This window comes from Micrasema longulum, unplaced genomic scaffold, assembly GCF_059751315.1.
Source record: "Micrasema longulum isolate JH-2025_06_02 unplaced genomic scaffold, ASM5975131v1 h1tg000688l, whole genome shotgun sequence".
In the NCBI taxonomy this organism is placed as follows: domain Eukaryota; kingdom Metazoa; phylum Arthropoda; class Insecta; order Trichoptera; family Brachycentridae; genus Micrasema; species Micrasema longulum.
This window is the reverse complement of record NW_028277884.1, coordinates 479,000-506,753: the sequence shown is the minus strand read 5'-3', so window position 1 is coordinate 506,753 and position 27,754 is coordinate 479,000. Positions and strand designations below refer to the sequence as shown.

The following is a 27,754-nucleotide window of genomic DNA, read 5'->3' as shown; positions in this document are numbered from 1 at the left end:
GCCACTTAAACCAGCCATTGACAGGTCATAAACCCTGTAGATGCCTAGACTTCTATATTACCTTTTCTTAAATGTTCTTCATCTCTGTTTTAATATGTTAATATAAACAGCTCCCCAGGGAGTTGAATCCAGTCCTTGTCTACAAAAATTTGGACAAACTCAAAATATTGTTTAGTATTTTAATAAAAGAGTTCACCGATAGAAAGGCTAAAAAAAGTAAAATTTTATGAGTATTTTTTTAATAAATGGTTATTTCATTATAAACCTTGCCTTTTTTTCGTATGGGTTTAAAGGGGTGAAAGATAGGGGGCGCCGTAGAAATCCCGCCCAGGGCGCTGGTAGTGCTAAAACCAGCCCTGAATGTAGGTACAGCCCGTCTCGCTTATTTAACACTGTAACTGTAGCTGTGGGTGTTATGTAGTCGTAGATTTTAGACATTTCTCCTCGAAGCGTATGAGAGTCTCGTAACAGCTAATAAGACACTTCTAGTGTGCTCCACTCGACACTCGGCACTCGGCACTCAGCTCTCGTGTCTTGTGTTGTGAGTCACACAGCAGACCTTACTCCGACTCAAGAGTCGCGCAGGTACGAGATTGCATTGTCGATTGTCGCACTAAATGACTTTCTAACAGACCCATTCTTACGGGGAAATTTCATTAAGAATCTTATTCTAACCCACGTTAATTTGCAACCGTGAAATATATTTAGTTAGCGAAACTATACAAGACTTCCTAGGAATCGCATTTAAATAGAGCAGGAGAAATTCTTTGGGAAGTCTGTCGAGGACAGTGTTTTTCAATCCGTAGCTATCAGGGGCGAATCGTTCATACAAGCGATTATGGACAACTTACCGTTATATTGGACTATCGGTAATTATATTTTATAGTGGTTATACTTATGGGAAAATAAATAAAATAATTCTTCATTATTATATATGACTGCCACCGTTTATATATCCCTCTTAAAATAAATATAAGCATTAACAGACACCTTGGTGCAGCAGTGGCAAACGGTGATTTTATTAACAGGTAAGCTACAAAGTGCATAATATAATATAATGAATATATACTATAAACTGCTATTTTTTCCGTGGTTATGTGTGATACAACAACTCTCATCTATGCAATCAACTCAAACGACGTAACTTCGTGACATATTATATTATTATACTCGTATTTTGTAGCTATATTATTCATTACTTTTACACATTACTCATATGAAAGTTTATAACAAATAGCGAGATCAATTCAGTAGGTATCAGGTATTCCCATTACGATTGACATTTCAACTGGCCGATTTGTTCTGGAAATGGATAATGCCAAAAACAGCCACGTCGAACGCCACATGTCCCGCGATATGACGCCTGAAACTAATTATGGTCATATGTCAACTGTATCATCTCAAAGAAAAATAGTCGATAGGAAATAATGTTTTTCAAATCGAGAATCTTCAAATAATTTGTGTAATACTGTAAATAATGCTTACTCTAGGAGAAAAAACCGCAACTGAGTTTAAGATGTTTAAAATATAGTATATTTATTTGTATGAAGAAGTAAGCTGTAATGATCGGCTAGTTTTCTGCTGCTGGAGCTGGGTGCATTTAATTTATTTTTTATCTATAGAAAAATACAAGCTGTAGCGTTGATTTATACGAAAAAATAATTATTTATTTGTTTTTCTGTAAATAAAGTTACCGTAAAACATTATTAAACACCGTAAAACATTGGTAAGCTCCGAATAATCGCTTTCATACATGATTTGCCCCTGTAGTGCAGTTGGTAGACAGCTAACCGTAAAATTGGCTTCGCTGGTTCGATTCGCGCTAGCTGTAAGAAAAAAATCCAAGAAAGGTTTTCTTTCAATTAATCTTGTATTGTGGTGTATTTTTTATAACTTCCTTCAATATTTCTTGTTTCCCGTCAGCTGACAAGTCTCTAAAATTGAATCTTGGTGGTTTGAATAATAATTAAGAAATCTCGGAAAAAATAAAAATAAGCGCGCAGTCCGTTCCCAGTGAATAAAAAAAACTAGCAGATTACTTCAAATTATTTCTTTTCAGAAATACGTACACAGTATTTAAATTCGTAAAACCCAGTTCCTGTTGTTTCCTCCTTCAGTAATCTTCCAGATTACCGATATTATTTGAAGATCGTCTATTTGAAAAACAGTATTTTAAACGTGATTTCCTAAGACCTGTTTCTCTTTAATATTTATACAGTTAACAAATATGACATGGGACATGTGACTCTTGACGTGGTTCATTGTCATTATTTATTTCTAGAAGGAGTCGGCACAGAGCTTCGTGTCAACATTTCAGACATAATGAAAGTAAAAAATAATGTTGAGAAATATTTGTATTTTTTTTATTTCAATTTTTTTGTTTTTCTTTACAATATACATAAGAGGTAAAACAGAGTGTTCAGAAAATAAAGGAAAATTACATAGCAATGAAATACATATTAACAGTAAAAATAGTAAACAAAAAATCCCACAAAGGCATGGCCTGTTCGTGGGTATACAAGAAATGTTTATGAATGTTTGCTCATATAATAAATAGACCAGTTTAATAATAAAAAAAATATATAAAAGAGAAAAGAAAATATTCTGTAAAAAATTATAAGGCACTTTTTTATTTTAAAGTAATTAAAAAGGAAACAAAAAACATTAAAAAATGTATATTTAAAAAAAAACATAAAATTATTCCGTATTATTAAAGGGCAACAAAATTATATCGTAGAAAAAAAGAGTTAATATCTTTAGTTTAAATCCAGGATAGTGTGTGTTTTTTAAAAGAAGGAAAAATTTTAAAGTTTGGGATCAATAAAACATTTTTAGTAAAAAAAATACAAAAAAACCAGAACTTCTAAAGCTCTGTGGTGATCTCCGATTTAAATTAACAGTAGATTATAAATCTGGTATAGATGGTTGTATGTTGTGCAATAAACTTATAAGTCTGAAATCAGTTTTGCTTAATCAGAATGTGGTTACTCCTGTAATTGTTTTAAATTTTATTAAAGATCGCAACTTACAAGAACTGTATCCAAATGTATGGACAGCGTTGTAAGTAAAAACTAATTAAAAATTAAAATTAATTCAATTAAACCACTTACCGACTTTTTATGTCCACCGGTTTAGAGACGTACCTGTCTCTTCGTCAGGACACTCACTACGATGATGTGGACTGTATTGTTGGGAAAGGAAGGTCGCGCAACTCCACTAACCTGCTGATGATAAGGCGTGACGTATGCTGGAACCCGGCTGGTGAAGCTGGTAGTCGTGAGACACTAGCACAGCTTTCATGGAGCTGGCGGTCTAAATAGACGCTGGCACAGCTCGATTTTTGAAAGATTTGTTAAGCACTTCACTTGATTGAGGTTCGGTTATTGCTGCAACTTTAATGTTGTTACTAGCACTCACACGTAGAATTATTGTTTCGTGGAGTGCGCTAAGAAATGAGAAGGACAGATAGGTAGATGTAAATTTAGTTCAGAGTTGGTCACAGGATCAATGGGTAGACTTGTCGAGATATGGAAGGATTAAAGCATTGCCAAAAATACGAAAGTTCATCTTGTCAAAACATGAGGAATCAGAGATAAAAAATATCGATGCCTGAACGTGGTACAAATGTGTCCATACTGAATGAATGAAATATTGTGGACCAACTGCCAACAATTTTGAATCTACGCTGGGGTCTTCAGTGACTGATGATCTTCTCTCTGCTCAGAACAAGACTGCCAGGAGGCAGAGCACAGAAAGAAAAATCGAGTTCAGCCGCCCTCCTCGCCTCAGTCATGAGAGAATGAACGAGATTTTTTTATATATTTAGTTAAAGCATTTGCAGTATCCTTCGCTACCTGTTGGACCTGTCAGTGGCAATTATCTTTAAATTCTTCTTTAGAACCCGTGGACAAAATAATCTAATAAAATACTAAACTTGCGCTGTGTGAGCCTCATTTGGCTCGCGAGCCGTGGTTTGCCGAACTCTGGTCTAGGACACCGGCTGGTTTAATTAATTAATGACGTGAAATAGGTAGACAAGGTATAAGTACTTTGGGCGTAACTACTGCCAATGGCAAAACTTAAGAATATTTCAAAAAGATTTACTCTAATAAAATCACTAGATTTTTTATCATACCTCTACCGTGAAACAGAAAACAAAGTCATTAAAAAAGTTTTTTGTTCAAACCAATTTCATATTAATTAACTTCTAGTTTTGTCAAAAACAATGAAAGCTCGCTATAAAGAGCTAAGCAATGAATTTCTTAAATTGGAAATACAGTATTTTTGCTCTCGTAAAAATGGCTGCCAAAAATCCATAAATTACGTAACAACATAATAATTTGGATTCAAAGGGAGCTTCGGCGAGTCGAGATTTCTGGTAAAAAATCGTACCTGTCTGATAAAAATTCCTCTGTAATAACTCTCGAAATCCTCCACGGTGGAGCAGATGTATTTCGCTTATAAATAATTCATTTTACATGCGATTTATATAGATAATATCTACTGCCTAATCGCGACACCCTCTCGAGACTCGCCATTTTTCGTTTCGTTTGGTTAGGTACTACCTAACTGAGTAACCTTTCTCGCCAAATGAATTTATTTATTTTTCCGGCATCGTATATTTACGCTTAGGCAACACTTAACGTTTATATTGGCGGGAAACATGACGTTTCGCGCCTCTGAGAATTCTGATTCTCTTAGTTTAAGTTTGCTTACTACTAATTACTATCATAATATCTACCGACGAATGTGCTGACTCCCAGCCAATTATGTCGGGAATTGAACCCGAGATCTCTTGCACGATAAACAATCGCCCTAAACATAAGTCCACGAGGCAGACATTTTTCTACATCCGCTTTAAGTAGTGCATGTGGACATTACCAGACACCTCCAGGAGACCCTTTTGCAAGCTAGCACTCTCGCGTCCCCCATGTCAATCCCGCGTATTTTAGTTCCGCCGAATAAAGCCGACAGATCAACATCAAAGTTTGAAGATGAGGCATCTTGGACTAAGGTCTGAGGTATCCGCAGCATGTGTTCAAGCCAGGTCCACCGTGGCACCCTTAAAACGTTTGTTATAGTAAAATGATTTATTTCGTCATCAACCGCTACGTATATATTTAAAGAATAGTGCCTCGATTATGATCGCTATCTTCATCTGTATATATCGAGACAGTATACTTAACCTCTGTGCTATCTGTATCCTCGGTATGTTCTACCTACTTGTCATATCGACATCACATGATCGAAACAAGCCAATGAAATAACCGCAAACAATTAGTCCGCGTTTCTTACGTCATTAGCATTTAAAATAGTTGTCATTTATATTTTATAAAGGCTTCTGAAATAAAAACTGCTCACTTCAAATCGATTATAAACTTCAATCAATCCCAATTCAACCAAAAAATGCTCGCGTAAACATGAATTTTGTATGACTTTTGGAGATCACCTAGACGGTACGCTTTACGATCGTCTGTATGTATCTACCGATCGACTACAAAGCCGGCTCTTTTAACGTCTTGATACGGAAAGATAATAAAACAGATGAAAATAATATAATTACTACATTTATTTTTTTACAGTGGCAACTTCCTTACGCCTAGATACTCTTATTTGTTAAAAGGGCAGAATCTAGGGACATTATTTTTACACCTAGGCGTTCGTTTTATCAAAGTGACAGTTATGTCGGAATTTAATTCGACTTCAAAATTTTCTTATTTCTCTCACATATTTTTAAAAGGCTTTTAATAAAAAAAAGTGCCAACCTCAAAACGATTTAAATTATTAATAAATCATAATTAAAGAAAAAACTACTCGGTGGAACAAAATTTCTGACACTTTTAATACGTAGATAAACGAATCGAAGAAAAGACCTGTCGTTGGCTGGTTTAAGTGGCCACTTCACACACTGCGCAACATTCACCATTCTGCCCATATTTTAACATCTATATTCCTTCAATTCTTTCATCTGTTGATGTTTGAAACCTTTATTTATGCGGGTGCTCAAAATCAACAAATGAAAGAATCGAAGGAATTTAGATGTTCAAATATGGGCAGAATGGTGAATGTTACACAATGTGTACAGTGGCCACTTAACCCAACCAATGACAGGTCATAAGCCCTGTGGATGCCTAGACGTCTATATTACCTTCTCTAAAATATTCTTCACCTCTGTTGTAATATATTAAAGTTCTCATTTATATTTTAAATAGGCTTCTGTGATAGAAAGTGCCCACTTCAAAGCGATTACAAACTCCAATAAATCCCAATTCAAGCAAAAAATGCTCGCTTGAACATGATTTTTTAAAAGGGTTTTAACAATTGCCAAGACGATAAACTTAACGATGGTCTATATTTATCTACCGAGTGACTATAAAGCCGGTTCTATCTACACGTCGAGTGGAACAAAGTTTTTGTCATTTTTAATGCGTAGATAAACGTATCGAGGGGCTCAAGACCCGTCGATACAAACCGATGTACTTAAATAAAAACTTGATGGTGGGGGGGATCGGTAGTGTACCTTAGTAATCGGTCGGAAGACTTTTGTCTTCAACTATGACGTCACACTGAAGCTTTGTCATTTCAGTGCGTAGATATCGTGATGTACGCTTTCCCTTGTTTCATATCGATGTACCTACCCAAAACTTAAAGGGGGGGGGGGCAGCAGGATCAAACCGTTTATAGAAGCGATTATGCGTACCCTACCATTATATTTGACTCACCATAATAATGTTTTATTGTATATTTATTTACAGAAAAACAAATAAATAATGAATATTTATTTTAAATCATTTCCACCGTTTGTATTTTTATCCCAATATAAATATATTTTTTTATAAAGCGCGCCTAGCGCCTGCGGTGAGCCAAGAAACTAGCCGATTATTCCAGCTTATTTTTTCATACAAATAAGTATACTATATTTTTAATGTATTAACCCCAGTGCGGGTTTTTTCTCCTAGATTAAACTTGCAGATTACACAAATTATTTGAAGATTCTTGATTTGGAAAACAGTATTTCAAACATTGTTTATTAAGGACTATTTTTCTTTGAGATGGTGCTTTTGACAAATGACCATAATTACTTTCATGCGTCATATTGCAGGACACATAGCGCTTCACACGGCCGTTTTTAGCACTATTAATTACTAGAACAATTTGGCCAGTTGACATTTCAATTGAATACCTAATATCGACTGAATTCATAGTGGTATTTGTTATTTATTTTTTAATGAGTTGTATATTAAAGTAATGGATAATATTATATAAAACGAAGTTGCATAGTTTAAGTTGATTTCATGGATGAGAGTTGTTGTATCACACAGAACCACAGAAAATATCAATTTATAGTATATATTACTTGTATTATATTATGTACCTCATATATTGGTACAAATACATGATATTTTTTTATAGCTCACCTGTAAATAAAATCACCATTCACCACTAGGTAGTGTATATTCGTAATCGCTAGAGAGAATTTATCTTCAACTATACCGTCAAAGTGAAGGTATCACGTTATTATCTTCCTATCATAATCGAGGCCCAGAGATTCCAAAAATATGTCTAGCTGTAGCGCAACGTTTGATACAGACTGTAGGCGAATCATTTTATTCATTGGTGGACAGATTCCCTTACATAATAATCAAATTCCTAAATCCTCTATGGATATGTATTGTATGTCTCGTTCACATATCGAGAGATTTATCTACCCATCTCGACGGGGTGAACTGATCTACCAGCAGTAGATGGGGATAGGAGATTGGGGACAAAAAAGTAATTAAAAGTAACAAAAAATCCGGTGATACTACCCGGATAGCGGTGATTAACAACCCCCAAAACTAACAGAGAGGAAAATTTTTCTTCGTTTTTTTTCGAGGGAGTGGGATTCGTAAGGTTAGGCTAGATTTATTGTGCCAAAAAAATATTAATAGAAATATATATTTTTTTCTCTTTCTACTCGGTATTTTGCTATGTTTTTTTTTTATCTTTCTTTAAATATGCTTTTTGCTATACAACATACATTATTTTTTTTATTATGACTTGAAATATGTTTCTTACTATGTATTCTGTTTTTATTTCGCATTTTACTGAGTTTTAAAATATTTTTACAGACATTTTTATATATTTTTATGGTTTGTACTATGTTTTCACTGCATTTATTACTTTGTTCTTATTATGTTTTGGCTACGTTTTTTTACTACATTTTTATTATGTTTTTACTACATTTTTACTATGTTTTTACTACAATTTTACTATGTTTTCATTACATTTTACTATGTTTTTACTACATTTTTTACCATGTTTTTACTCCATTTTTTACTTTGTTTTTCACTTTGTCCTGTATCTTTATAACTGTTTCTATACATTGATTACTGTTTTTTATATTTTTTACTGTCTTAGAACGGGGTAAATAACCCTAGTTAGACAGTCAAAGCAACTTTGCATAAAAAAAATAAAAAAATAAAAAAAAGAACGCGAAATGCGACGTCATAATTATTGCACTAGAAAAATTAAATTCATATATTTTTTATATATAGTGGTGCATAGTGCACTGCATTGTTATCCCTGACGTGGCGTATTTTCATCATTTGTTACATAAAGGTAATATGATCAGTGCAATGCTTCGGTTTCCATTCCAGTAGCTCAATCACAAATAACTATCGACGTTCTTATAAGCGACGTGCTTACAATTTCTCACCATGGTTGCATATTGTATTCGCGAACACAATGCAACAGCCGTGAACACCTAATATTAAATGTCAAAATATTTACCTTTCGCGACGTATAATCCTGCTGCGCAATCACATATGTGAATTTCACCGGTGTAAATATGAAAAATATTCCAAAACTGCTATTTTTATTTATTTATTTATTATTATCATGCTATTTATTGCATTTAGCCGGCGGTTGGCAAGCCAGATGTCAAGAAAAGCAGTCGCCGTAGTAATTGTAATTTAAATTTCACTTTTTTGTATCAGATGCTTATTGCTATTTTGCAAATGCAATATATTGTATGATTTTTTACAGTAAACTCCGATCTTTCGCCAGTGAACTGTATTTATTTACGAGGAAAACAAAAAACAAACCGACACGAGCGTTGACTTAGAGATTATACACGCGTTGACTTATGACTGCGATAACTTTAGCATGTTCATTATTGTAATCGTAATCGTGATGTTAAACACCTTGAAAATAAAATGCAACGAGATGCTCGCCATTTCGCAATTTGGCTTCGTAATAACAAGCTCACTCTCAACATGAAAAAATCTAACTACGTTATATTTGGTGAGAAACGAAATATTTATCCCAATATCGCTCTTCGAACCTATTATCTTGAAAAGACTGAGGTGACAAAATATTTGGGAAGCAACATAGGTTCACATGTATGCACCATTTTGATTATGTGAAATCTAAAATGGAAATTAATTACTGGTGTTTAGACCTTTTATGAGCAGATTTCTGACGATATTTTATTTTTCTATTTGACCTACTGGAGTATTCTGATGTTTTTTTGTATGACGTAATTAATACTAACATTTTCTTGTACTTGTATTTAAGTTTTGAAGGTTTAAAGATGTACTTTTGCCTTATCATTATTTTAAGACTATTGTGTCACGAATGAGAAACAATGCGTATTGTGTTTGTAACATTATTATAGTCCTTAAAATGTAACATGATTAGAACGACAGTTGTCAGAAAAAGTGACGACATAACTTTGTAGTTACGTCAAAGAAGTTATTTATATTGGCACACAAAAAATCATTTGTATCTGGCGTGTTAATTTATTTTTTTAATTCAATGCTTGAAACATAAATCAACATTAATATATGAAATCAGCTTTAAAACTAAAAGAAAACGAAAGTAAACCTTTTTAAAAAAAAAAATAATCGGCATTCACTTCGTAACACTTCATTATAAATAATATAATAACAAAGTTTTATTTTCATTATAATTTATAATTAACCTAATTATTAACGACGTTCTTACAAAGGTTACATCATTTTGCAAAAACGTTAGAGATGGGACAAATTGATTAATGTAAATTGATCGAATAAAAAAATAATTCATTTGATGTTGTTCATGAAAAAAGTATAAATGTCTTTTTTTTGGTGAATAATTGTATTAAATACACTATAATAGGCTTGTTTTTGGTTTTTATTTTAATTTTCGGAAACAGAGTTTCATGATTGCATGAAATAACTGATAAAATCGATTTGATCAGTGATCAGTAATTTCCCATCACTAATAAAATTAATGTGACAGCTATCATTCTAATCAAGCAATATTTTAAAGACTATAGAATAGGCAAAACAGGGCGCTTTCAGAAAAATATATTTGTGTTTTACTTTTTTACTTTAAACAATGCAATTCGTATGTAAAGCTCTTAAATTTTTAGATTTGCTGCGTAATATTTCTTAAAAAGGACATAGAACTTGGTCATGTTTGAAATTACGCAGTTTTGTTTTAGACGAATTTATTATTAACTATGGCGTCTTGACGCTGGCCATTTTGTTTATAATAAAAACGAATTGTTTCCCTTTTTAAGAGAGGAACGCAGACCATTACGACGATACAACTGGTATAATGCATAGATTAAGGGGAGTTCTTTATTTTCGTCATTTTGAGTCTCTCTTTCAGCTTTATGTTCCTACCTTGAGTAAAAGATTTTCGATAAGTTTAACACAAAAACTATAATATTTATGTATTAAATTACAGAACACAACAGGCGGGATTTTCATTATAATTTTCCTCATTCATCCCCCGTAAATAGCTTAGAGCGCCTTCGCTACGTCCCACTTTATGCTTTACGCGAGAAAGTAAAGGAACATTTTAGTCCCAAAAATGTAAACTGAAGTTTATGATCATCCTGTACTCGATAATATTCGCCCATTACATATGCCAGAGGTAAACTGCGGTAACTCCAAATATAATGAAATTTAATTATTAGTTATTTATTTCAATATTCAAGTTCGAAGAATAAGTACTTTCGTGGACTTATTGCTAAAAGCGATTTCTTAAAGCCAACTAAAAATCAGACTGGTGAAAATAATTTTTGGTCAAAAATTTGTACTAAAAAACAAAAATATATAACAAAATATACATAAATGAAAGAAATCCTAATTAATTAAAAATAACAGTTTTTTTAATAGAGAGATAGGGTTTGCATATATTAACTGAAATAAAAATACATTATCTTTTACATATTAAAAGATAAGGAATGAAGAATCAGATAATGAGTTTGGAAGTAGGGAAAAAGGGGAAACGAGGAAAGAAAAAGAATTAAAATATGTATTTTAAAAAACAATAAAATAAATTCTTCCTACTTATGTTGAAACCAAATTTTTCATCCTCAATTTTATTTTTGTTTTTTAATATATGCCCAGTGGGCTTTTACATGACAGATACAGAATTACAATTCTAGCGTTTTATTTCAAAAGTAAATATGTAGGTTTAATAATAAATAGTTTTTGTTTTCAATCATCGAATTACATTATGCTTTATAAATATACACAAATAAACAAAAAATAATACATAATAGTAGGTACGTACATAATTAAATATTTTCAAAAATATTTACAGTTTTAGAAAAACAATATAAGTTGACAGTGGCATTATATTTAAGTGAAGGTAGGTGAAATACATCATCTAAGGCTAAGATAATTAAATCGAAGTAGTTGATGAATACATTTATCTAGGACACAAAGTCAAATTTGGTAAAAATAACCAGATAGCGGAGTTACCAAGAAGAATAGGGCTAAGTTGGCCTGCTTTCAGCAAACTTAAATATATTTTTGAAAATAAACAAGTCCCTATATGCTTGAAAAGACAAGTATATGAATCGTGCATGTGGCCGGTGACAACATATGGACTAGAAACCATGTCTATAACACAAAAAAGTAGCCAGAAATTAAAATGCACGCAACGATCCATGGAAAGACAGATGCTCGGTGTATGTCTAAGAGACAGAATAAGAAATGAAGAAATAAGGCACCGAACCGGAGTCGTGGATATCATGGATCGCGCAGCGAAATTGAAATGGCAGTGGGCAGGGAACTTGGCGAGACAAAACGATGGCAGGTGGACACCCAGAATAATAAAGTGGAGACCGTGGGCAAACAAAAGAGGTGTTGGAAGGCCACAGAAAAGATCGGTCGATGACATTGCCTCTATTGCCGGTAAAACATGTTTAGATGAAAGCGGGTGAAGTTTTACAATAAAAAAATCATTTGCTTTTGTCATCAATAAGAATAATAATGGTTTCTCAACAGGATAACAATTTCTTTATCTACCACATGGTTTTGGTCATTCTGGGTGGATTATATGTGGTCTGCCTAACTAGCTACAACCTGTTTTAAGGGAGACATTTTTATATGTAGTCTAAAATAATAACAAAACCTTCCAGTTATTTTTTTAATGATTATTTCTGAACCTGTTTTAGTAAATCATTCGACTTTTCTGTACCCCAAACCCAGAAACAATTCATTTGCCAATTAATTATATTGAATCCGAGACACGTTTTTACAATGTTTGAAAAATACACAAAATATTTCGGGTCCCAAAATCTTGAATTTTTTTGCCCGAATTCAGAGTTTTATAAAAATCATTTTGATGTCTCTAATGATTTGGATGAACTCAAAATATTGCTGTTTTTTACTATTTATTTAATCGTGCTTTTCGGCAAAATACGTATTTTTTATTTATTCATATTTTTTCAGTATAAACTATTATTAACAATAAAAATAATGTGATTTCACTGGGATTACCCATGCCGAGGACACTTAACAATGTTTTCTTTTTAAATATTTTTACATTTGAGAATTAACAAAGAAGACTAAGTAAACGGAGATAATTAACAAAATGTTCGGACAGTTTTAAACACTACGTATTTATGTTTATAATTAATTTATGCACATCTACATATTTATATTGCAAAACGCACAAAAACAACAAGAACATAACATAAGCTATTCATGTACATTACATTTTACTCTTTTTTTTTGCACCACAACAGGCCAGGAGGCCTCATTACAGTGGTGAATTACATCACAGAGCACCCAGGCTTGAGAAAAATCACATTTTAATTTTTGTGTTCTCACCGGGAATCGAACTCGGAACCTTCCGTGCGTGAGTCAAGCGTCTTGACCACTACACCACGGAGGCCGCCATACATTTGTGGAGCAGTTGATTCAACCTTGGTTCGGGCGAATGAGACAATCCATTTTACCTCTTCCTAGTTTTACTATCCATTTTTTTATAGCCTGTATGAACATTTTCTCGTTGCTAATTGTTTTAATAGATAGTGGAAGTAGGCTATAGATTTTAATTGTAAACAACAACAACAACAACAACAAGAACAAACCATCACGCCGTTTCCCCGTAAGGGTAGGCAGAGAGGATAAAACGCCACATCACTCTATCAATGCACACAGATCTCGCTTCTTCTACATTCATACATTTTCTCATGCACGCGCGCCGATTATTCTGACTTTTGACATGTCCATCTTCAAGTATTTGTTGGATTTGGTCATGCCATGTCTTTCTCGGTCTACTTCTATTTCTGTATCCATCAACATTCGCATTGTAAATATTCGTAGCCGTTCTTTCGCTGTCCATTCGTTCTACATGTCCAAACCAGCGCAGAGCTCTTTTCTTGATTTTGTCGATAATGCTTGTCTCAGCCTTACATAAGGTACGGATCTCAACATTTGCGCATCTACCGTACATAGTTTTACCACACATTTGCTTGAGAGATCGCATAATGTCTTTTATTGTAATTTAAGTGGCATGGTTGCTCGGATTACAAAGGGGTAATTATTCTTATTTTGAAATAGAGCAATCTCTTAATCTGTCTTCATTGGAGAGACGTAGAACTGAGATGGACCTTATATGCATTTTCAAAATACTTAATGCTTTAAGTGATGTCCCATCTCTGTTGCAATCAATTTCTTTTCATGTTCCCAACCGTGTCACCAGAAGTCAAAATCTGCTATTTATAAAATCTTCTAAGAGCAACTTTGGTTTTTATGCCCCAATGTCCAGAATGTGTAGATTAGTCAATTCATCACACGACTTGGAATTTTTTGGGATAGATCTTCCGGCTTTTCGTAGATCTCTTCGCGACTAAACAGTGTGGGATGAAGTTTGATTGGCATGGTTTAGCTCAAAGTTCTTGGTCTTTCGTTTTTTTTTAAATATATTGTTTACTATTATTATTTTGCCCTTGTTTGTCTTTGCTAAATAGTTTTATGTTCTTTTTGTTCAGTTTCTTGCATAACTGTTGTAATTGGCTTAGGCCGTATATATATAATAAATAAATAAATATGTTGAAATAATAATCGGTTATCAACAAAAAAGGTTTGACACCACATCTCGTTGATTTTAATGTTTTAACATTCTCAGTAAAAATGCCAAACACGTGAAAAATGTTTCAAACCTGATCTTCAAAGAATAGTTATATTTTTAGATCAATAGCCTTCTGGTTCTTGGCGTATGATACACGCTTTATAGCCCTCGACGTGGGTTTGCTTTTTTTATAAGGGATAGTCGGTTCAAAGCGCACTCCGCTTACATTGTATTAATCTCTTAAAGATCCTTTGAACACACTTCACCCCACGGAAAGCCTTCCTTTTAATGGGCACCAAAGGGGATGATTTCAGGGCTGAAATAAAGCGGCCATGAAAAGATGTTTCGAGACCCCTGGAGACGCTATTATCCTGTTAACTCGAGATTTTTTTACTGTGATGAGCGTTTTGAAATATTACAGAAATATTCATAATGAAGATGTTCTTTTTAGCATGGTTATACTGGCCTTTTGAGGTTTTTGACAGCAGAATCTTTTACGAATAATCATTTAACACTTCCACTCTAACCTGTATTGAAAATGTACAAGTTTTGTCATATATTATTTTTCAGTTGATTTCAATGATACTCTTATTTTGTTTTTTTTTTAATACTACTAAATTTTACTATTATTTTGTTGATTTTAATGATACCATTATTTTGTATGTTTGATTATGTGTGATTCTTAATTTGTATAATTTATTTTTTCAAAAATTATTTCTGATTATCTTATTTGCATTGTATTCTTTGAAATTTTATTATTTATTACATTTACCTTTTTTTCTAGATTGTTATTCTATGTCATTATAATTTGATCTAATTAATTTTACCATATATTTTTATTGTTATTTATTGTGGCTTGACACTGGCATAGCCATAAAAGCCTTAATTAGTTCATTAATATTTAAACTAGTGTAATTTTAAATGAATAAATAGATAAATATTATTTTAAATAATCTGTTTTCAAAATGTTCAAAATGCTTACAGCATTTACTAGTTACATGAATTTTTCGATTTATTATCAGTTTAAGTCTCATTCTTGATTAAAAATAAAAGTTTAATAAAGTACAAAAAGATTTTTAAAAGTTAAAATATACCCTAAATGTTCAAATAAGTCCTTTAGTAAGTACAGAAAACAGAATATTGTTTATACAAGTTTGTCACCCGATGTTCTTTGACTGTAATTTTTTATGAATGAAAAACTTTGATTCTGCTTTTGAATTGTGCTTATTTGATATCTTAGCTTTTTTTCATTAAGTCAAGTAAATGATATCGGCCAAGGGGCCGCTGCCAGAATTGATGACCACGCGGGCCCGATTTATGGCATTTTCCTTCACTCTTTCCAGAACTTTCGGCGCTAGATTCTCACATTCTTGACGCATATTCTCTTTGAGGGTTTTAAGAGTCTTAGACTTGTCAACATAGACTCTCGATTCAAAAGAAATCCACAAACAAATCAGGAACGGTTAAATCGGGTGATCTTACCGGCTAATGCAAATCACTAAAACGAGAGGTTAAGCGACCCGGAAATACACCGCTTAGAATATTGGTTGTGGCTCGTGCAGTATGCGCCATTGATCGATCTTGTTGGAACCACAGGTTCTCCAATCCCAAAATTCTCTGTAAGGACCGCTGATTGATTCCCGATTACGTGGCACGTCGTTTGGTCGATACTTCGGGATCCTCTGCGACATCTTCAGCCGCAGCCGGGATATTCTCAGCAGAACGTCTGCTCAGGGGCCAGCCATACCGGGCAGCATCTCGTGTTGTCCCATACACTTCTAGGCAAGCGGCTAAACGCCGTAGGGTTTATCCAGTTAGTGTCGGACGACTGGGAAATTTGCGCCTATTGCTACGCATAAAGATCGAAACAATTTTCCCGCATTCTTAGAGGAGTTGAGCGATTCATGTCTTGTTGATGTGTATTTTGTATCTGTTTACTTCACAAATGGCAAAACAGAACTAACATGTGCCGCCATTTGCAAAAGTTATGGCATCTTCGATAGGGTGATGACTTTTGCGCCACCTTAAATAAGACAACTTTGTTTTTGACTACTTTTCCATCAAGGTATATTTAACTTACGAATCCGATTTTATTTGTAAACTGATAACTAAATATTACATTATAACTTACTTTACTTTAACTGAATTAAAAATATGTATACTTTAATTAATTTTATCGGCCTCGTGGTGTATTGGCCAGCGCGCGTACCTAACATTTAAGGGGTCTTGGGTTCGATTCCCGACATGGTTGACATGAAATATTTATTTAAAAGGGTATTTTCACACTAGAATATTTCAAAGTCCCTGGACTGGTATCTGAAGCGTTCGACTGGTCATCTCACCTTGATATAACTAAAAATGATCAAAATTCGCTGCGATTGGTGTACCAATGCAGTGCTTTATGCACCATTAGATTTGGAAAGAGAATAATGATGATGAAATTTAAATAAAATTTTCCAATTTTTACACTTAGATCGAATAACCAGTTTGGTTTCCGAGAGGGTACGGCAGACGCAATCATTACTGTTACTCGAAACATTACAAGAAGCCTTGATAATGGAAGAAAGCTAGTTCTCACCTAATTCTAATAGAATACTACGTACGTAAGCTCTTTTATTACTTAAAAAAATATTATCCCCGAAATCATAAAGTCGACTATTACTTTTGGAGTTCCACAGGGCAGCGTTCTGGGACCAATCTTATTTTTACTCTACATAAACTCTTTTTGCGAAATAAATAATTCCTGAAAAATTATTTCGTTTGCCGATGACACGGTTTTGTTATTTAAGGCTGATGACTGGAACTCTGTCTTTCAAAAAGCAAACTGTGGAATAAACATTTTTAAACAATGGCTAGATGATAATCATCTTACACTTAATATCGATTAAACGAAATACCTGACATTTTGTATAAATGATAATTCACTACCAAGCAATACGTTTTATCTAGGAATTTACTGTGATGAAACATACCAACTTCTGCAACGGGTAGATTCCATAAAATTCCTTGGAATTATCATTGATAGGAATTTGCGATGGGAGGCTCAGGTCCAGTCACTAAACTCTGGGTTGAGAAAGCTGTGCCATCTATTCTGCTCTCAGACATTCTGGATATTCAGAAGTGTGTATTTTGCTCTGTTTCCATCCACTGCAACCTATGGAATAGCTGGCTGGGGGAGGTTGTGCTGCATCCATTTTAAAGCCTCTCATAATTTCACAAAAATCATTATTGAAAATAATATTCCGGCACCCTCCTGTTGGAGCAGTTGTTCCAATACATGAAGGTGCTGGATATGAGACAACTGTACCTAAAAGAAGCACTTACACACTTCTGGCTGAACAGTACGGAGAGGTCTCAGTAAAATGTCCGTACGAGGTTTTTCCAGAGCATGAATTGTGTCATACCCAAAACCCGTCCGACTTTTGTTTGGAAACATCTCTCATTTATCGCACCGAGAGTGTTCAATATTTTGGAAGAGCGTATTAAGCTCTCAAAGATAAAAACTATTTTCAAGAAAGTAGTCAAGGACTGGATTTTCCTTAGTGGGAGAGATTTGGGTGGGAAACTCCTTGATGATTTTCCGAATGTTTGAGTTTACTGTTTACCATATTGATGTGCCATATATATGTGTATTTTTTAAAATTATTTTTTTATGTTTCTGATCCTATATTTGTAGTGATATACTCATGTGTCTGTGTCAACTAATTGCTAGTCCCATCTCAACACAGGTTTCCTAGTCTCATGGAGTTGAGACTTATGTCTCAAATAATGTACAATAAACTTATGTATGTAAATTAGTAAATAAATGTAAATTACTCCCTAGGGCGGAAATTCAGCCTATTTACAAACATTTAGACAAACCTCAAACATTGTTGGTTTATCTTTTCGTTTTATTTTTGGTGCTGGTTAGGAAAAATACTGACACAACTTATGTTAACATTTAATATTTTTGTTGATAAGTAAATCACAAAAAGATAAACGGAAATTAAAAATTAAATTTGTCATAAACGATTAAACACTTGATGCTTTGCTAATTAAATATTGTCCTTTTTACAGATATTGTATCGAATTTGAGATCCTGAAAGCTTCTAAAGCGTGCAGAAAGGAGAATGAATACAAGCCATTGCAAGAAGGTAAATATTTAATATTATTCCTGAATAATAATGAAATAATGAGATTCTGAATTACTCCACTCGTGTCGTTACGGCTTGCCGTCGCTGAATTGTGTTGCCATTTAAAAGTAGAACCCCGTAGCTGTCAAATTACCCTAAACGTTGAAAAAACTGGCTACCTGAAAATCGAAAATGTATCAAAACACATAACAACGCTATTACTGATTGGTTATTCTTTACAAGAACGTGTGGCGTTTCAAATTAGTTCGTGTTTATTTCATTTTCCACCGAAACGTTTATAACAATTCAATATTTCAGTTCAAGCAACCCTTTAAGTAAATATTTAACTTTCTTCTTCTTCTTCTTTTCCACATCCGCTCCTAATTGGAGCATGTGGACATCAGCAGTTGCCTCCAGGAGACCCTATCGCCAGCCAGCACTCTCGCTTCTTCCCATGTCGATCCAGCGCCCCTTAATTCCGCCGAATAAAGTCTAAAGATCGTCATTGACGGCCTTCCAGGACGGCGTGATCCCGCAGGTTTAAAGAAGAGGCAATTAGGGTTTAGGTTCTCCCGAGGCATGCGCAGCACGTGTCCGAGTCAGGTCCACCGCCGCATCCTCAAGACGCTCGTTATAGGAGGCTGCTGCGTCCGTTCTCGGACTTCAATGTTAGTTATAAAATCGAACCACCTTATACCTAATATTCCTTTCAAGCACTTACTCTCAAAACTCAGAATTTTGGTGTTTTGAGCTTTGGTAAGGTGCTAAGATTCACACCCATATAGGAGAACTGGCATTATACAAGAGTTGAATAATCGGCATTTCGTTTTGACCGAGTAAAGACTAGAGTTCCAGACAACACGCATCATGTTAAAAGATGCTCCAGCAATTCCTAGATGGGTTGCGAGCTTTTTATGCTGCGCATGCTTCCAACCTCAGTTATGTGTACTCCCAAGTATTTAAAGCTAACTTAACTTAACTTTCGCCCTGCCAGAAACTGATACCAGAACCTCAATAATACGGCGTCGGCATACTGGTAAATAGTGTAGAGTACTTGTCCGCCTCGTGATGTAATGGTCGATGTGTTTGTTTACCATGCAAGAGGTTTCGGGTTCAATTCCCGACATGGTTGACATGAGTTTTTTAAGTAAGACTCGGGAGAACGCACAGCAGCTGGCAGCCGATGAAGATGGAAAGAGTCTCTGTGTGGACACCATACGCTCCTAGGGAGTGGACATGGAATGATGATGATGGTTCTATTTCACATAAAAAATAACATCAAATCATTTTGACAATAACCGTGCTTGTTCCAAAAATAAATTAATATGGCTTAATATCCCTTTCAGAAGGTTTCATGAATAGCTTTAGGCAATTAATTGAATAATGTACCATTTGATTTCCACAATTCAATATCGAAGTAGCGATACCAAGGACGAAAACCTCGCTAGGAATATCCTGCGGGCATTCACTCGGAAATACACAATCGGTCCCACTTTAAAGGATCAACCGGGACTCTCGAAACCTTTTTCGGGAGCTTTCGGGTAACAGAGAGGGTCTTTCCTTACGGGAACTAGGGCCCGAGAAGCGGGATCACGATTCCTTTTAAAAGGCTGTAATACAATTTATTTTTAGTCTTAAAAGCTTGAAAAAATGTGGCGCTGTTGGAAAATATTGTGCGTTACATAAATCTTTGTTTATAGGAGACTTTGTAAGTACGTATACTTTATTGGGTGAGAATTCTGAATACGAAGACAACGCCAAAAGAGTATTTTTTTGCATTTTTTGCGTATTTATTTACTCCAATGAAAATTTCCAAAAATATTTAAACGTGTTTATGCATTAAATAATAAGATGTTGGTGTTATCGGGTGCAGCAAGTTAAATTCTATGTTCTGCTGAAAACAGCCTGGCCGCTTTCATACAAAAAAAGTGTAATAATCACCTTCCGAAAATAGTGTTGATCACCAAAACGACATTTTTCCGTTTGCAGAAAATACCCACAGTACTAGAGAAATCTTACGATATAGATACTGATAGGAAGGTTAATGGGTCCAGAAATCTAGTTATCTTCTTTTTCACGTGTCAAGTCGGGTCTCCCCGACATTGACGACCACTTGGGAGAAGCTCAGCTCCTCCACAGTTCTGGTCCATGCTCGGATGTTTCTAAGCCAGGAAAGCTGTTTTCTTCTGACCCCTCTACGTCCCTCGATCTTCTCCTTGTGACAAGCTGAAGTATGACATATTTATCACCTCTCAACACATGGCCAAAATGTGAAATCTTACGGAGCTTAACAGTGGTGAATAGTCTATTAGTATTGGCTCTACGTAATACTTCATTGTTGGTTATCATATCGGTCCAAGATATTCTTAACATTCTACGGAAGATCCACATTTCAAATGCTTTAAGGCGGTTCATAATATTAACTTTTAGAGTCCACGCCTCTACACCGTACAGTAAGACAGACCACATTGTCTCATGCTAACTAGATAGTTATTCGGCCACAAACTTTCCCAAAGACTTTAAAACTTAAAGCGTAGGTTATTTAGGGAGTCCATCAATATAAATATTTAGACTGCTGTCTGAATGATAAATGAGATCGCTCGCAAAAGATCAAAGTCAGAATAGAGAGAAGGCGTGAGACTGCTTTTTCAGGATGCGTGACCTTCTTCGCAGTGGAGACTTTAATTTAGACCTTTGAATGCTCATTGTACGATGTTACGTCTTCTCAGTACTTTTTTACGGCGTCGAAATGTGAACACTCACCCAAAACATTTCAAAAAAGATCGAAGCCTTTGAAATGTGGTGCTACGGAAGGATTTTAAAAATCTCCAGGGTGGACAGAGTCCGAAACAATGACGTTGAAATACAGTAGAAAATTGTGGATTTTTTAGAATATAATATCTAGTTTTAAGGAATCTGTTTTAGATATTAAAAATGAAACATAAATAAAATATAAAACATATGTGAATAGATTACTATAAATGTAAAACGAACTCCCTCTCAAAACACGAGTTTTTAGAAAAGTTATTATTAATTATGTATGTAACAACCATTTTGTAATTTTATACTAATTTTTTCAAGATTTTATATTCCAAAAGGTTTATTGATATTTTTAAAAATATATTAATAAACGTTTATGAAATAAAATTTAAAAAAACATTTTTATTTTAAGTGTAACGAAATGGCTCACCTCTCATTAGCCAGTATTTACTCTGAATGAAATTCTAATCTTATTTTAATTTATATTTTTTAATTAATCAGCCTTGCGTATTACTATATTTTAACGTATTACGTCGTTCAAGCATCCTTGTATTCCTACATTCAAATAAATATTTTCGCGGTTTTCCAACATTTAAAAAAACATAATTTTCTCTCTGGATGTGCAAATATCCTGCTATATTCCTACATTTATCAGTCAAAATTCTATTTTTTAACATTGTTGCATTTCTAGATTCAAACATACATGAAGTATCCCTTGATAACAACATCCATGCCGTATTGAAACATCCATGCCGTATTGAAACATACATGCCGTATTGAAACATCCATGTCGTATTGAAACATCCATGCCGTATTCATTGATTGAAATAAATATCCATCCCGCCTCTAGATTCAAACATCATTGACCCGAACACTATTGTTCCCTTCCAGGTGAGCGTGTCTGCGTGCGGTGCGAGAGCGAGGCGCTCCGCAAGAGCCTACACTGGAGGTGTCAGGGCCACGGGGTCCCCGCCCACTCCACCAGGTTCTCCGCGCTGTCGGCCCCGCACTGCCACGGCAAGTGGCTGCGGACCACGCCGGCGGCGGACGACAACGCCTCGGCCGGCGGCAACCAGACGGACGCGGGCGCGTGCTCCTGCGCGCAGAATGGCGCCCAGTTCATCTTCGTTTGAACGAGGAATTCGAACTGCCAAATAAGCTTATGAAGATGGCGGAGTTGTTAAAAGTGCATGATTTGTATTTTATGTTGTTTGATTGTAAAAACCGAAAAAACGCTAACATTTTAATGGTAATTCTATTGATTTATTAAACTGCAGATTCTACAGTCAAAACCAAGGTTTCTACTCCTTCAGTTTTATTTTTTAAAGTGGATACTAAAGTATTCATTTTGAAAGACAATTAACAATAAACGGTATTTTAAAATATAGTTTTAAAAATGGACAAAATTAATATACAATATTGTTTAAAATCTAAATACATATGCACATAAAACTAGAGATATTGAATCGTACTAACACCGAGCATCTGTGCTGTTTGAATAGTCCTCAACTCTGTATTACATTTTATTTACAAGTTTTTTTTTTCTATCAAGGTTTACATGTTTCTATACAAACTAGAACAGTACCTCATAAATACATTGATGACCTTATTCTTGTTCTTTTTTTTCATTTCATTTCATTTCATTTTTTTTGCACCACAATAGGCCAGGAGGCTCAATTACAGTGGTGAATTACACTACAGAACAACCAGGCTTGAGAAAAATCACATTTTAATTTTTGTGTTCTCACCGGGAATCGAACCCGGAACCTTCCGTGCGTGAGTCAAGCGTCTTGACCACTACACCACGGAGGCCGCCGATGTTCTTAGAGATGGGGGTCGGTGCTTTGCAAGCTTCTGACTTCTCTGCGACCTGTGAAGGTCTGTTGTGATAAGTCCCCCTGGCGTTGGCGATCACTATTATACTTCGCAGCCAAAACGACTGCTTATTAATTTACTCGCCGTAGTGATTCCTAGGAAAAGATGACCAGAGTGGTTTCCCGTTGCCTTCTCTGGTGGATTTTTCCGTCGGGATTAGCTGGTTGGTTTTGGTTTTGAGGCGTCAAGAACTCGCCTTTCATCCTCTCGTTATCTGCTGTGATCACACCGCTATGCGTGTGATCCCATTGCCCAGGGTTCGCGGCGTGGACGCTAACGAGTTAGACTAGTCAGTAGTGTTGCCGATGGAATGCAACTGGGCGTTTGCAGCGTTTTATAGAATCGCATCCTCCAGCAAGATGTGACTCACTGCGACCCTACTGACAGTTCGAATCCCATTCAGTTTTAATTTGTTAATTTTAAGCCATTTTGATATGCTAGTTAAATCCTCATTTAATTTGTTGATAGTTTCTGCATAATCTTTACCCGCTATATAGATTAATGTGTAGGCTTTTGTGCGTTCTTCCGCATCATGTATTGTAGCCCAAAAATGAACCACGAACAGTGAACGTCAAGTACCAGAAAACCTAATTTTAATTAAAGTAGGCAAGCGTGGTTAAGACTGAGCGAGGCACTTGCGTAAAAATACATTTCAGAACAGATAAATTGTAACAACTATAAAAATACTTACAAATTTCGTAATATTTTGATTATATAATTTGTAATTACACTAATAATTGCAGCTTCGATCACTGTTAGTTGCGTACTCAAATCAATAAAATTTTACATGTAACGGTTTTTACAATCAAACTTATTTTAGTTATCTAATCTAAAGTATGTAAAACAAGTAAACTTAGTTTGTAGAATAAGAATTTATGGGTCTGAAATATAATTTACCCAACGGTGTTAAAATCAAAGGGATGTGGTACTAAATAAAATATAAAATAATTTATTATTTTTTGCAACAGTAAAATTATAAACAAGAATGAGGAATCTGATAAGAAAAAATATCCGTGATATTTTGACAGTTATTGTAAATATTTTACAATTTTTACGATGTTTTACGACGTACAATAATTTACCTTCAAATAACTGGTAATTTTTCAAGTTTTTAATTATGATTTTACGAAACTTTGAACCATGTGGATATTCAATTTCAAACGATGATTAAAATTGCTTCAGAAGTTTCTAGAATAAGAAAATACTGATTTTGATCGTCTGGGAGACATTTTTCACACCACAAAATAGAATGTTACCTGTTCCTTAATAATTTTCTATTGTTCCACATCCCGTTGATAGAAACATTATTAAACTAATCATTAAAATAATTATCACATTATTTTCAAATTTTAGTATTATATTAACCATTTATTATGGTTTCACATATTTCAAAATGATGTTTTATCCAATAATTCTTCTTAAAGTAATTTTTTATTTGTAAATCATCTCAAATCATTGCATCGGATTTATATTTATATTCTTAAAGTCACGTGCACTAAACCGGAAAAAAAACTAATTGGCCAGGTAATATAATAAAAAAATAACACAACTGAATAGTAGTTAAAAACATTCAGATAAATATTTTGTTCTTTGTAAAACAATCGGTTATGTGTTACTAAGTTGGATTCAACTTTTTTACGAATAATCTTTCGACATAAGTTTAACATTAAGAACTCTAAAAGTTTTATGAAGCCGGCAACAATATAATAGCGAAATAATTGTTACTTATGGAATATTGCAGTTTATTTATTACGTATCGATCGATTGAAAATGCTATGGATAATTAACATTTATCCATACCATTTTCCATTATAATATTTTTTTATATCCGCTCTGAATAAAATATTTCACACAAATAGCCTCCTAGCTTCTCTGACGAATGTAAACTTATGTGCGTATCCAGCATTAATACCTGATATAGCACCAGTGGACGTCGTTAAGGACTAAATAACCTGAATAAAATAGGCAAGCGTGGTTAAGGCTGAGGTTGAGGGAGGCATCCGCAGTATTTGGCCTATCCATCGACTGTCAGTTGTCTTATTTCTACGTTTCTTACAAACTCTAACCACGGCACTGCGATGTTTTTAGCAAATATTTACAGTAAACAAAATAAAATACTAGGAGAAAAATATGACAGCAGCACTGCAAAAATGTAATATCAAAATATAAGTATCTATAAGCATATGTGAACGCGCTTCCCGGGGTTATTTGTCCGCCATTTTGTAAAATATGTCAAACTATATTCGCGGCAAGCCGATGAAAATGTTGACGTTTGGCGGGAAACTTCGTGCTGGGAACAACGCAATATTCTTTTCAAACGGTATTGCACTCTCCGGGTAGGTACTCCTCTTCATGAAAACGGAAATGAAAAACCAATGCATATTTGTATTTAAATTTGAAATGCATTTGAAATATGTTCTTAAAAATGAAAATGTCTACGGAGGTAATAATTTAATAAATTTAGCTAACAATTCAAACATTTTTTTATCCAAATTATATCAATAAGATTTTTTTAAATTGGGTTAAATACCAAATTTATCATATAAACGACATGAAATATTTTTGTTTTATATTATTGTTTAACTTTGTGATATATTTTAACAGAAAAACAATGTAACTATAGAACATTAAACTTATAAAATGAGAAATATGATGTTCATATCATAAAAGCATTTAATTTTTTTTTTTGCACAACAGGTCAGGATGCCCAATAGGGAAATGTCACATTTTTTAAACATTTTTAAAGTAATAAAGGTCTATAAAATAGTACCAGTAAAAAAAAAGTGCTAATTATCAGTAGCATAAAAAATACTTTTTAATTTGTTATTTTGAGTTCCCACAAAAACGGACATTCCATTAGCCACGCCCCTAATAAGTCACGATTCATGTTTATTTGTTCCTGCCATTGAAATTTATGCAGAATAATTTAACGAATCTTGACGTCGCAACAACCAAGGCCAAACACGTCGCGTTTTTCTACAAACGTATTTTTATTAAGTTTCTTTTTTACTTTTATGCACCAAAACATTTCTCCACAATATCTATATTGATTTTGAAAATACATTTAATTATTCTTAATCCATTTTATATTTTTTTATCGATATTCGTAGTATGTGATATTTCCCTATTACGGTAGTAAATTATAACACAAAATACCCAGACTTGAGTATATTAACATTATGTTTTACAGTTCTCAACGGGAATCAAGTAAATATTCATATTTTTAAAAAAGTATTCAAGTAAAAGGCTTTTTTTTCGGTTGAAATTAAATCATTTTTAAGATGTAAAAAAAAATATTAATGTTATATACAAATACATGCTTTTTTACAAATATTTGTATTGAGGGAGATTAACGTAACAATGAATTATTCTTTAACATTTTGATATTTTTCCTGTTTAAATAACGGTGTGATCACATTTTTTGTTAAATTCTTTATTGAATCATATTGTATGTTTTGTTACGAAATGTAGACTTTACAAATTATGTAATCAATATAAATTCAGTATTGAAAATCATTGATCGATATTTATATGGGTATACCGATTGATACCAGCACATCCCTATCGCCCATTTTTTCTTTCCATAGATTAAATTTTGACGTTCAAATTGTACGATATTAGAGGTTATTACTTATTAAGGTTATTCTTTATTATTATTATGAAATCTTTATAGCATCAATAACCTATCGAATAATAATATAATATTATATCCGATCACCATATCTTATCTAGCATAATAATAATTAGATTACGTAGATTAATGTTTAAGGAAGGAAAAGATTTTATTATTACTAATATTATACTTTCTGTTAATAACAATGTTGTAAATAGGTAAAAGTGAATACAATAAAATTGACGCATTTATTAAAGAAATTTTTTTACTACCCTCTCCATTTTCTAATCTTGACAATTTATTTGATTCAATAAATGTTTGTAAATAATATGTGTATATAACCACTTACTGACTTTTCTATTTCTACCGGTATCAAATCCCTCTATACGGGCTTTATAATCAGGGCATATTGGTGGGAGCTTCTAATAGCATGTGTCCTAGCAGCATATCGGTTTTATATTTTTGTGCGACTACTTTGACTGTCCAGCTCCGAGAACTACAATAACTGGAAGACACGTAAGTCATACCTCCACCATAACGGTATAATAATAATTATTATTATTATTATGGTTAACTTATATAGCGCCATTTTCGTAATATAATACCTCAAGGGCGCTTTACAAAGTGATTATTTAAATATATAAACTTAATTTTAACTTTAACTTTTTAATTTAAGAAAAATAATGTACTTTTTCATACTACTTTTCCACCACATGCTAAGAATTTATTCAAATGATTTAGATAACAAGTGGGTTTTAAGTTTCTTCCGAAATATCACTTCACTCTTACAGTTTCGGATTTCTGCTTGGAGAGCATTCCATGCCGTAGGGCCTGCGACCGCAAATGCACGTTCGCCGAATTTAGTGCGCTGTTTGCGTAGAGGTATAATAACTTTTCCTTTCGACGTAGATGTAGCTGATCTAAGCGTAAGACGTCTGTCAGCTAGTTCATCTGGAATGCAGAGTTCCCTTAGATATTCTGGTTGTGCAGTGACTTATACATAAGCCAACATAGTTTGTATTTCACCCTCTATGGAAAACGTAGCCAGTGC

The 27,754-nt window shown here is 33.9% G+C and overlaps 1 protein-coding gene across 2 annotated transcripts in view; it reads left to right on the top strand.

The window, feature by feature from the left end:
* vex (somatomedin B and thrombospondin type 1 domain containing protein vexed) overlaps positions 1–26,963 on the top strand; it is a 341,079-nt gene extending 314,116 nt beyond the window's left edge. For both annotated transcript variants that reach the window (XM_088229627.1, XM_088229628.1), the window contains exons 5-6: positions 18,400–18,476; positions 22,107–26,963. In XM_088229627.1, coding sequence (XP_088085753.1) covers positions 18,400–18,476; positions 22,107–22,348 — 319 coding nt within the window. In that variant the 3' untranslated portion in view covers positions 22,349–26,963. The remainder of the gene's footprint in view (positions 1–18,399; positions 18,477–22,106) is intronic.
* Positions 26,964–27,754: the final 791 nt, after the last annotated feature.